Raw genomic sequence first — 11,842 nt, 5'->3', positions numbered from 1 at the left:
GTCGCAACTAGTGTTATTATGTGTGTGAATTTTGGTGTTATTTTTTCCCTTTCCTCTTTTCCATTTCCAAAAAAATAGTGTCAAGGCCGAGGAAGGATCACAAGATCTGTGTTGATGATATATTTTTTTTAATTTTGTTACAAAATTGTCACATTGTTAAGGAATTAAAAGTGAGCAAAGTGGGTACCAAATTCACACCTTGTTAATGCAAAAACTTAAGATTCAAAGTAATAAGGATATTTGTGTAGTTTTTTTGAGTTGGGGGTGTACAAACCCCCTCAGGAATTAAAACATAAAACCTCATCATTTGAATATTTGAAAAGTCACGTGGGCCGCGTACATCATATTAAAAACTTTTTATAAAATGGACATGACATTTTTTCAAGGAGTTGGTTTATAAAAGATTTGGCCATATTAAAAAATTTAATGAAACAAGTATCATTATAAGTTTATAAAAGTTTCTTTTTACATAAAATATTTTTATCAAAAAAAAATTATATTAAAGTTTTAAAAGGGTTTTTAAAAATAAGTGTTTTTCAAAAGTTTTTTAAAAGTTTGGTGAAAATGTTTAAAGGAGGTTTATAAAAAACTTTTTGAAAAGGTTTTTTATAAAACAAAAAAAAAGTGCTTTATTATTTAAAGGGTATTTTTGAAGAAAGATGGTCTTATCAAATTTCCAGCCATAATCTCCACCGTTCACCGGGAAGGATTATGATGTATCAGTCATTAAGATGGAGACCACATTGAAGGCTCATGACGTTTCAGAATATGTCACAAATAGATTTCTAGAACCTAAAGATGATGCAGCTAAACAAACCCTTAGTAATACAGAGAGGGAACAATGGAAGAAAGACAAAAAGTAGAATGCACAAGCATTCTAGCTTATCCAACAATGAGTGGACCATGCAGTGTTCCAAAAAATTATGATCACATCTTTAGCAAAGACAACATGGGATACTTTGGTAACAAGATATAAAGGTATGTACAAAGTCAATATTGTTAAGTTACAAAATACTAGGAGAGATTTTGAAAGTTGTTAGATGAAAGAGACATAGGACATTGATTCATTCATGAATAAGGTCATGAATTTCAGAAATCGGTTAAAAATTTATGGTGATGATATGAAATATTAAACCATGGTTGAGAAGGTCCTTAGATCTTTCTCTACCAAATTTGACGTTGTGGTAGCAGCCATAGAAGAATATAATTATTTGGAAATGCTAACAGTTGATGAATTAATGGGATCATTTATATCCCATGTGGCAAGGATAGACATAAATAAGGATTCCACTTTAGAAGCCGATTTTAAAATCCAAGTTTCTATTTCAAGAGACAAAGGTTGAGGAATAGGTAAATTGAGAGGCGGAGGACAAGTCATAAGACATGGTACTCAGATAGATGGAAGAAAGAGTAGAAACATGAAAGTGGAAGCAACAATAGAAGCTTCAAAAATAATCAAAGAGTTGACAAATCAAAGGTGAGATGTTATTATTGTAATAAATTTGGTCACTATGCCTGTGATTGCAGGAAGAAGATATGTGATCATGGAAAGAAGAGAGCTAATCTAACAATATAGAATACTAACTCCACGTTCCAATATTTCCATAACATGCATGAACTTTCTAATATTGTGTGGCTATTAGACAATGGTTGTAGTAACCACATGACAAGTAATAATAATTTGGTTGTAAATTTGGATCAATATATTAAGATAGAGGTAAATTTTGGGATTGGAAATATTGTGGATGTATATGGCAAAGGATTGGTCAACATTATGACCAAGCAGGGGGAGCCGAAGAAAATTTCAAAGATATGTCATGTCCCCGGTCTCAAATATAATTTGATAAGTGTTGGTCAATTGATGCAGAAAGGATACATAGTTACTTTTCAAGGACAAGAGTCTGTTATATATGACAAACCCCCAAGAAAACAACTCATAGCAAGGTGTAGATGACGAAGAATAGACTCTTTCCTCTAATCATGAATTACATTGATCATGTCAATTCTTTTAAAATTGCATGTTCCAATGATTATTGGTTACGACACTTTCGGTTTCAACACTTGCACTTCTTTGGTTTAAGATTGTTGTAGCAGAAATAGATGGTCATAGGATTACCTCCCATCAAATAAATTGCTAGTAGTTGTGAGGGCTACATCTTGGGAAAGCAACATCGTAATATTTTTCCAAAGGGAGTTGCATACAGAGCAAAGAAGCCACTAGAGCTAGTTCATACAAACTTGTGTGGACTTATGGGGGCACATTCAATTGGTGGAAGTGGTTACTTCCTCACTTTCATTGATGATTTTAGCAGAAAGATTTGGGTTTACTTTGTGAAGCAGAAGTCTGAGACTTTTGCAATGTTCAAAAAATTCAAAGCCTTAACAGAGAACTAAAGTGATCGGTAGATCAAGGTGTTGAGGTCAGATTGTGGTGGAGAATATGATTTGAAGGCATTCCATGATTACGAAAAACATCATGGAATTAGAAAGAAGTTTCCAACTAGATACACACCGCAACATAATGGTGTAGTAGAGAGAGAGAAAAAAACTATTATGAACATGGCAAGGGGCATGCTGAAAGGAAGAAACTTGTCTAATGAGTATTGGGAAAAAGCAGTTGCATGTGTTTTTTATGTGATAAACAGATCCCTACAGAGGTTGTGATGAATAGAGTACCATAAAAATCATGGTTAGGTATATCTTACAGTGTATATCATCTCAGAGTGTTTGGATGTGTAACCTATGCACATGTGCCTAAAGTGCTAAGAGGAAAATTGGATGTTTGGAGTGAAAAATGCATATATATTGGTTCTACTGAGTAGTCAAAAGCTTACAGATTGTATAACCCTATCACCAAGAAGACCATAATTAGTTGAGATGTTATGTTCAAAGAATAAGAGTCATGGAATGGGACTATAGACAAGACAGTTAATGCAAGAGTGCCATTGTTGGAAGAGTATGATGTAGAAGAAAATGAGCAACCTGAATGACAAGAGAAGCAACCTAACATAGTCATGCCAACAAGGACTCCAAAATATTCTGAACAACATGGACCTACAAGCAGATTAGTAGATCGAAATTCTCCCAACAATCGATCAGGTGATGAATCAAGCAATGGTAAGGGAAAGATGATAAGTTTCAAAGATATTTATAATGATTTGGATGTTAGTTCAAATTCAACATTGTTGTCATTCTAACATTATTCGTTTGAAATATTGTGGATGTATATGGAAAAGGATTGGTCAACATTATGACCAAGCAGGGGGAGCCGAAGACAATTTCAAAGATATGTCATGTCCCCGGTCTCAAATAGAATTTGATAAGTGTTGGTCAATTGATGCAGAAAGGATACATAGTTACTTTTCAAGGACAAGAGTCTGTTATATATGACAAACCCCCAAGAAAAAAACTCATAGCAAGGTGTAGATGACGAAGAATAGACTCTTTCCTCTAATCATGAATTACATTGATCATGTCAATTCTTTTAAAATTGCATGTTCTAATGATTATTGGTTACGACACTTTCGGTTTCAACACCTGCACTTCTTTGGTTTAAGATTGTTGTAGCAGAAATAGATGGTCATAGGATTACCTCCCATCAAATAAATTGCTAGTACTTGTGAGGGCTACATCTTGGGAAAGAAACATCGTAATATTTTTCCAAAGGGAGTTGCATACAGAGCAAAGAAGCCACTAGAGCTAGTACATACAAACTTGTGTGGACTTATGGGGGCACATTCAATTGGTGGAAGTGGTTACTTCCTCACTTTCATTGATGATTTTAGTAGAAAGATTTGGGTTTACTTCGTGAAGCAGAAGTCTGAGACTTTTGCAATGTTCAAAAAATTCAAAGCCTTAACAGAGAACTAAAGTGATCGACAGATCAAGGTGTTGAGGTCAGATTGTGGTGGAGAATATGATTTGAAGGCATTCCATGATTACTACAAACATCATGGAATTAGAAAGAAGTTTCCAACTAGATACACACCGCAACATAATGGTGTAGTAGAGAGAGAAAAAAAAACTATTATGAACATGGCAAGGGGCATGCTGAAAGGAAGAAACTTGTCTAATGAGTATTGGGAAAAAGCAGTTGCATGTGCTTTTTATGTGATAAACAGATCCCTACAGAGGTTGTGATGAATAGAGTACCATAAAAATCATGGTTAGGTATATCTTACAGTGTATATCATCTCAGAGTGTTTGGATGTGTAACCTATGCACATGTGCCTAAAGTGCTAAGAGGAAAATTGGATGTTTGGAGTGAAAAATGCATATATACTGGTTCTACTGAGCAGTCAAAAGCTTACAGATTGTATAACCCTGTCACCAAGAAGACCATAATTAGTTGAGATGTTATGTTCAAAGAATAAGAGTCATGGAATGGGACCATAGACAAGATAGTTAATGCAAGAGTGCCATTGTTGGAAGAGTATGATGTAGAAGAAAATGAGCAACATGAATGACAAGAGAAGCAACCTAACATAGTCATGCCAGCAAGGACTCTAAAATATTCTGAACAACATGGACCTTCAAGCAGATTAGTAGATCGAAATTCTCCTAGCAATCAATTAGGTGATGAATCAAGCAATGGTAAGGGAAAGATGATAAGCTTAAAAGATATTTATAATGATTTGGATGTTAGTTCAAATTCAACATTGTTGTCATTCTAACATTCTTCGTTTGAAAAAGCAATCAAAGATGAAAATTGGGTGCAATCCATGGATGAATAAATTGAAGCTATTGAAAATAATGATACATGGGATTTGATTGATTTGCCAAAGGAAAAAAACCTCATTGGTGTAAAATCAGTGTACAAGAAAAAGTTGAATCAGAAAGGAGAAATTGACAATTTTAAAGCAAGAGTTGTAGCAAAGGGGTTCTTGTAGCAATCAAAACTAGTTTTTGGAGAAATATTTGCTTCGGTAGCCAAATTGGTTATTGTAAGAACAATCTAAGCCACAACAGTGCAAGACAAGTGGAAAGTATATAAGATGAATGTGAAATCAACCTTCTTGAATGGAATTCTAGAAGAAGAAATCTATGTGCAACAACCTCCAGGTTATGAAGTTGAAGGACAAGAAGATAAAGTTTAGTGGTTGAAGAAAGCGCTCTATGGACTCAAGGAAGTGCCAAGAGCTTGGTATAGTAAAATTGACAACTACATGATCAAGAATGGATTCTGCAGAAGCAACATTGGGCCTACCTTGTACATAAAGGTAAATGAGCATGGACATATTTTGATTGTTTTCTTACTGTGGATGACATGATTTATACTAGTGATCTGGAGTTAGATGAATTTATAGTAGCCAAGAAGAAATAATTTGAGATGAAAGATCTTGGTCTTATGAAATACTTTCTTTGGCATAGAAAATGAGAAATTCGAAAAATGAATTTTTATTTGCCAAAATAAATATGTTAGAGATTTGCTGAAAAGATTCAAGATGGGGAATTGCAAACATGTCTCTACACCAATTTCAATAGGTACAAAGTTAAGCAAGGATGATGAAGGATCAGATGTCAATCCAACTCTGTTCAAGATATTGGTTGGCAACCTCATGTATCTCACAGCTACAAGACTAGATGTTATGCAAGGAGTTAGTTTGATTTTTGGATTTATGGAGACTCCAAAAGACTCATGTTGGAGAGAAGGAAAAATAGTTCTAAGATCCGTAGCAGGAACTATATATTGTGGCATAATGTACACATGAAGGATTTGATTGGATATACAGATAGTGATTTTGCAGGTTGTTTTCATGATAGGAAGAACACTTCTGGTTATGTGTTCCATCATGGTTCAAGTGTGATTTCATGGGAATCTAAGAAGCAACCTATTGTGACACTATCATCAGCAGAAGCAGAATATGTAGCAGCAACATCAACATCATGTCAAGCAATGTGGTTAAGAAGAGTATTGGTTGGACTCAAGAAGAAACAACAAGGATCCACAACAATATTTTGTGACAACACCCCAACCATTGCATTATCCAAGAGTATTGTGATTCATCAAAAGAGCAAGTATATTGATACTAGATATCATTTTATTAGAGAACTTGTGAGCAATGGAGAATTCCACTTGAAGCCTTGTAAATCAAGTGATCAATTGGCTAATATATTTACTAATCTATTAGCAAAAGACGTATTTGAGTTTCATAGAGGTAACTTGAGTGTTGTAACCCTATCTGATACATAGACCAACAGGCGTGTTTGAGTTGTCACGAGTCATGTCTTTGTTTACCGGTTGTAATTAAGGGGGAGTGTTAAAGATAACTAATTATTCCTGCATGGAGAGTTATCTAAAATTAGATAGTTAGTTAAGTGAGTCAAGTCGAGTTAAGTCATATTTTGGGTAAAGTCGAATTTAGTGTGTGTTTGCATGTTAAGTTATTTTGGGTGAGTCGGAAAAAGTTTAAATACCCCTCACCGGGTTCATTGTAATTATCAAGTTTGTGTAAACTATTGAAGAGTCATAGCTCATGTTATTGTGTGTGTGATTTTTTGTGTTATTTTGTGCCTTTCCTCCTCTGCCTTTCCAACGGATCAAACTCTATATTATTTTTTATTCAAAATGATAATGAGCTAATCTATGTTTGTAATGATCCCTTGTTAAAAAGACAATGTCAATGGTGCTAACATAGTGTCATATCACTTGAATCAAGAGAAAATTCTCGACCTAATTATTGGAAAAATGTGGAGCTCACCCCAAATTTAACCTAAAACGATCGGCTGCTATGTGGGGTGTAACGAGAGACAAATTTGAGACAATGCCTTCCATTAAGTGCATACACATGGAAGTGAACAAATGGCTTGCTTCGCTAATGAGCTAATCTATCTTTCTAATGGTCCTTTGTTAAAAAGACAATGTCAATGGTGCTAACATATTGTGTTAAGTGAAAATACTCGACCTAGTTCTTGGAAAGATGTGGGGTTCACCCCAAATTTAATCTAAAACGATAGCCTGCTCCGTGGGGTGTAACGAGAGACAAATTTGAGACAATGCCTTCCATTAAATGCATACACAGGTAAGTGAACAAATGGCTTGCTTCGCTGGCTGTGGACATGAGATGACGAAGCTTGCCATCAGACGTCCCCAAGGAAAGCCTTCGGGAAAAAGATAATATGACCAGTATTTTACAAAAAGTCTCCTTGAAAATTGAAAATCACTCACAAAGCCCTTCTTCAAATTAGAAATTCGTATGTCGCTAAAATTAGAAATTTCAAAACGCTCGGTGAAAGTGAATAATGTATTTGGCTTCTTTAAGCTTACAGAAAAAGGGCATTTGGCTTTTTCCTCTTATGACCTTCAACGTATGCGATTAATGTTTTATAAACCGTCTTCGGAAATATCGCTAATTACTTAAAATAGCGATTCAAAGAAGCATATTCCAGTTGTAAAAATTATACGAAATTTACAGGTCTCTTCTGTTAAAAGGCTAAAAACGTTCAGGGATGGCGAATAATTTATTTAGCTTTTATAATTTAAAAAGGAAAGCGCATTTGGCTTTTTGCATCTGTGAGTTCGAGCCTACCTTTAAACGGTAAACGGTTCTCGCCATGATTCTGTCACGCATATGTCAGCCATGATTCTGTCACGCATATATCAGCCATTTCTTCGACATGGGAGGTTGGGCTTCACCCACTAAACAGACCATGACATTCTGAGCTGAATGTATATATATATATATATATATATATATATACACACGAAACATGCGTTAGTTTCAATGCTGGATGAAGACTATCTGCGTCAGAAGTTGGTACAGTTTGGAAATCCCTTGGAATAAACCATTTTCTTGGTTGAGGAAGTGTCGGTTTGTGGTGGGGATAGTCTGTTTTGTTTTTTCTTTTTTAATTTAACTGCTATTCATTTTTTATTACATTTACTTTTTGACCATTTTGATTATATTTTCACCTAATAAAACTTGAGCACTAGACAACATTTTAGGCTGTTCTCTCCTTATCAGGATTCCAAACTCTGGTTATGACATATGACATATTAACAAGTAGATGTTTGTTCATAAACTTAGATAATATCAAATTAGTAAAAGAAGAATTAACTCTCCAAAGTAATTTCCATTCTCACCGATTTTGAAGGAATAACCAGACACAAACTAACTGATGTACAGTTGGAAATTGCGAAGTAGTAACACAAAAAAAATTCACTGAACTGACCTAAAAATTGATTAAATTTCTATTTTTGTTGGATTTAAATTTTACATTGTTCTATATCGATATCATTAAATTTATGGACCTGCTGAGGTACAGCGATTGAAACTGAACTGTTTAAGGAAATCATAGAGTCTACAGAATATTACATGAACTTGGCACAGTTCAGTATCATTCACTGACTCAATGAGGGGCATACGGATGCATGCTTCGTCAAGGAGAATGAAGAGTTCGGTTGACCTACACCCAGTCAGTCATAGATTCAACTGCATTTCGATATCTTGATTATAAGAGGGGCACTTTGGTTTGTCCACGTCATTCATCTCTGCGATTGATTCCAGTTGTTTTCCTTCATCAGCTTTTTCATTTTCAACGCGATGGTTATTTTTATCTCGATAAACACAGTATAAAACCATCTGACCCAACCCTAATGGCACTCCAAGAAAGTTTGGTGCCTGCAATGTATGAAATATATGCAAAAGCAAAGTATGATTCAGCTGTAGCTTATTATAACAGTCAGAACTAGAAACATTAATCCCTAGAGAAATTCTCTGATGTGAACAGGTAAGACGGATCTATTATAATATTACCATGATGATCATATCCTTGCTAAGAGCACCATACACCATCCACAACACACTTCCGAGGAAAGCAAAGAAGGAGAAATAGAAGCTGGGCATAAATTCCACGCTCTTGGTTTGAATTACCCGTCTCTGCAGTTCGAGAAACACGGAATGAAATAATAACAATAAATGTCACTATGTGCAAGTAACAAATATTGAAGATACTGAAATTACAGGATGGATGAGCCATTGTGAAAAGCTAATGCAGTCTAGAGCTTACAATTACAGATAGTGGAGAACCGTAGAGAATGACAGTTGCCACCATTCCTGCAGTTCCTACAACGACCTTCTTGCTGTTGCGATTATGTAAAGCCAAAAAGGAAGTTATAGCAATAGTCCCAAAAACCACCAACACACCCACAACCATTCTTACCATTTTTCTCTGCAAAAGATAAACATTGAACATTAACTGGTTAGGCATTGCCAAATGCTTCCAAGGAACTATATCATGTTGATCGACAAAATAATTTTTTCGGGGTGAATAGAGAAATTGGTAACTAAGTCTATTTGGTACTAGGATGATAGGGTAGATTAACACTATAATCCCTAGGGCAGATTATCACTATAATCCTTTGGGTGTCTATTTATGCTCTTAGAGACACTTAAGTGAGCCTTGACTCTTATTTTCCGGACATTTGTCAATTGAACTGCCCAAGTAAACTAGAATAGAGAGACTCTTGAATAGCTATATTTGCAGTAGAGAAAATATAACGAGATCTATCATACCTTGGGTTTAGGTGGAGCGAAAGTGAGATAGATGCCAACGAAGCAGCACTCAAGAAGAAGGCCAATGGCATTGACAGCCATAACAACAATGTTATCCCACCCATCGCTGATTAGAGGCGATCCATACCAAGTGTAGAGAAGGCAGTTGTACAGCGCTATTGCATAAGGGAAGCCTGAGAAACTCTCTGTACTTCTCATTTGGATCACCCTCTTGAACGTAGTACTGTTCAGGGAGATTGCATGTTAAAACAATATCATCGTACCAACAACCTATCTGCATTTCTCATTTCCATAACGTAGTACTATCGAACGTAGTACTATTCAGGAGGATTGCAACTAGAATAGTATCAGAATTTATCAATAATATGCAGTGGTAACTATTATACTTACATCGGGGCGCCATACATAAGAAGAGCAATGGCACTTCCTGTAATGTCACGTAAAACAAACCAGAGGCTGACATCAATATTTAATTCAGGTACAATAGCAACGATTTAAATATAGACATTAGCTCTATAATTCCTGTTCTAATTGATAAAATATGACATTTTTCATAACAGAAAACGCAGAGCGATCATGACATTTTAGGGGTATAGTAGCGTTGACAGACCTAAAATGCCAACCCCCAAACGTACTAAGTTGTTCATCATTTCTTTGTTCTCCGAATAATGAAAAGGAGAAAAAAGTAATGATTGATGCGAGAGGTGCAATGCCTAATTCTTTTGCTCGTCCCGCCGATTTACCAGAGGGTGGTTACATACTTATACCCGTTTTCTCGCTTCCAATTTTAAGATCCTTCCTGTGATATTCATTTCCACTTGGTGGACAACAGTGCAAAAGAAGAAATGGCAGCATAAGAAAATAACAAAAGCTGGTTAAATATTTGACAGTGTCCAGTAATAAAACACTAGCTCGCATCGAATTTTACAACATATTATGTTATTTCACTGCTTTAGGTTCATCTGGTTTTGGTTTATCCTCTGTCTGCAAGTGGATTACTATACATTCATTACCATGTTCGGGATTGCTTTAAAGGTTGTTTCGCTTTACTTTCCTTAGGGTTTTCTATTCTTGAAAGTGTCAATAAAATATTGTTTTTTGCTAGGGTAACAGGCATTATTAAGGATTTAGCCACTGTTAAGTACTTTGCTTTTTCTGTTGACAGAATACGGATGCCATGGGTTTCTCTCGATTCTCCATATGCGTCAGTGCATCCAATCTCTGCGTGTATCTAAATTCTGCATCATCTGTTAGTTGATTCCTCTTTTTCTTGAAGGGCATCTTGGACCCATTTTAACATTCAAAAGTATGAATCGTTTTAGTCAAGTGATGTATTTTGGACGGTCTAATTTTATTTGTTTTGCAAGTATCAATTTGATTTCCGTCCATGTAATTCTTAAAATTAAATTAAATTCTTAAACGGACTATTCCCCATAGTTATTCAAGCCACAACAAGAGGACTGCATTTAAGCTACTCACAGCACACAATGATACGATGGAAATAAACACACAGCATGATAATGAAAGCAAAATTCAGAACACTAACAATAACAGTTTATTAAATTTAAAAGCTTCAAATGCAGAACTTTTTATTATTTTGGAAAAAACTTCCGGCATTACTTGAATGAGTCTATGGTTTTTTTTTGGGGAGCGGCGGGCGGGGAGCCGGGTTGGAAATAGTAAATTACTCCAGTATGCATGTAATGCATGTAGAGTCAGTGTGACTTAGTTGGAGTTAAGTGTATATTTAGAAAAGTTTAATTTAGTGTGAGTTTGCTGAAGTTAGCTAGAGTCAAGTCTAGTTAGAAATAGCATGATTCCATATTTAGTAAGTTAGGGCTTTTATATACAGGTGGTTAGGTCATTGTGAGATGTATGAAGCTAAAAGAGCCAAGAGCTGCAGGTTTGTAATTTTATTACTACAAAAAAAGAAATTATTACCAATATTTAGTAGCTTTGCTCATCTTCTCTAGTATGTGTTATCTCCTTCCTCTTGGTTGCCACATGTCCACCATAATCCTCCTCTTTAATTTTCTTCCATGAGTGTTAGTTTTTCAACAATAATCATTGTTTCACACTAAACATAAACTTTCTATTGCTTTGCTTCCTTTTCATAGGGTAGTAAGCTTGGTTGCCTTTTAATGTTTTTGTAACCCCCAATTTGGGCCTCCATCCTAGATTTCCATGGCTTTTTCCATTAAAATCGCCATTGTTGATGGCTGTGAAATTGTAGTTAAATCTTGACAAGTTGAATCTAGCTACAAACCAATGAACAAAACTTGCAAAGAAAATAAAAGTGGTAAGAGAAAAGAATTAATGAATTCACA

At 35.3% G+C, this 11,842-nt stretch overlaps 1 protein-coding gene across 1 annotated transcript; it reads right to left on the bottom strand.

Moving 5' to 3' along the window:
* Nucleotides 1-8,420: 8,420 nt before the first annotated feature.
* Nucleotides 8,421-10,165, bottom strand: LOC149260099 (bidirectional sugar transporter SWEET3b-like). Its single transcript, XM_089456596.1, has 6 exons — nt 10,126-10,165; nt 9,906-9,942; nt 9,516-9,738; nt 9,010-9,171; nt 8,757-8,879; nt 8,421-8,621 (listed from the first exon to the last, which is right to left on the bottom strand). Exons 1-6 carry the CDS (start codon nt 10,163-10,165, stop codon nt 8,421-8,423), a joined length of 786 nt encoding a protein of 261 aa, XP_089312722.1.
* Nucleotides 10,166-11,842: the final 1,677 nt, after the last annotated feature.

The sequence above is a fragment of the Pinus tabuliformis genome, chromosome 6, assembly GCF_031772625.1.
Source record: "Pinus tabuliformis cultivar Carrire ecotype Pingquan chromosome 6, CPIR1, whole genome shotgun sequence".
Taxonomy (NCBI): Eukaryota; Viridiplantae; Streptophyta; class Pinopsida; order Pinales; family Pinaceae; genus Pinus; species Pinus tabuliformis.
Note: the sequence above shows the minus strand (reverse complement) of the source record. Positions and strands in the feature narration are given on the sequence as shown.

Coding starts and splice junctions, on each gene's coding strand:
- LOC149260099 (XM_089456596.1), bottom strand. CDS start 10,165: ATGATGAACAACTTAGTACGTTTGGGGGTTGGCATTTTAG. Junction 9,943..10,125: donor TTTGGGGGTTGGCATTTTAG/GTCTGTCAACGC, acceptor GTGACATTACAG/GAAGTGCCATTGCTCTTCTT. Junction 9,172..9,515: donor TCGCTCCACCTAAACCCAAG/GTATGATAGATC, acceptor TATCTTTTGCAG/AGAAAAATGGTAAGAATGGT.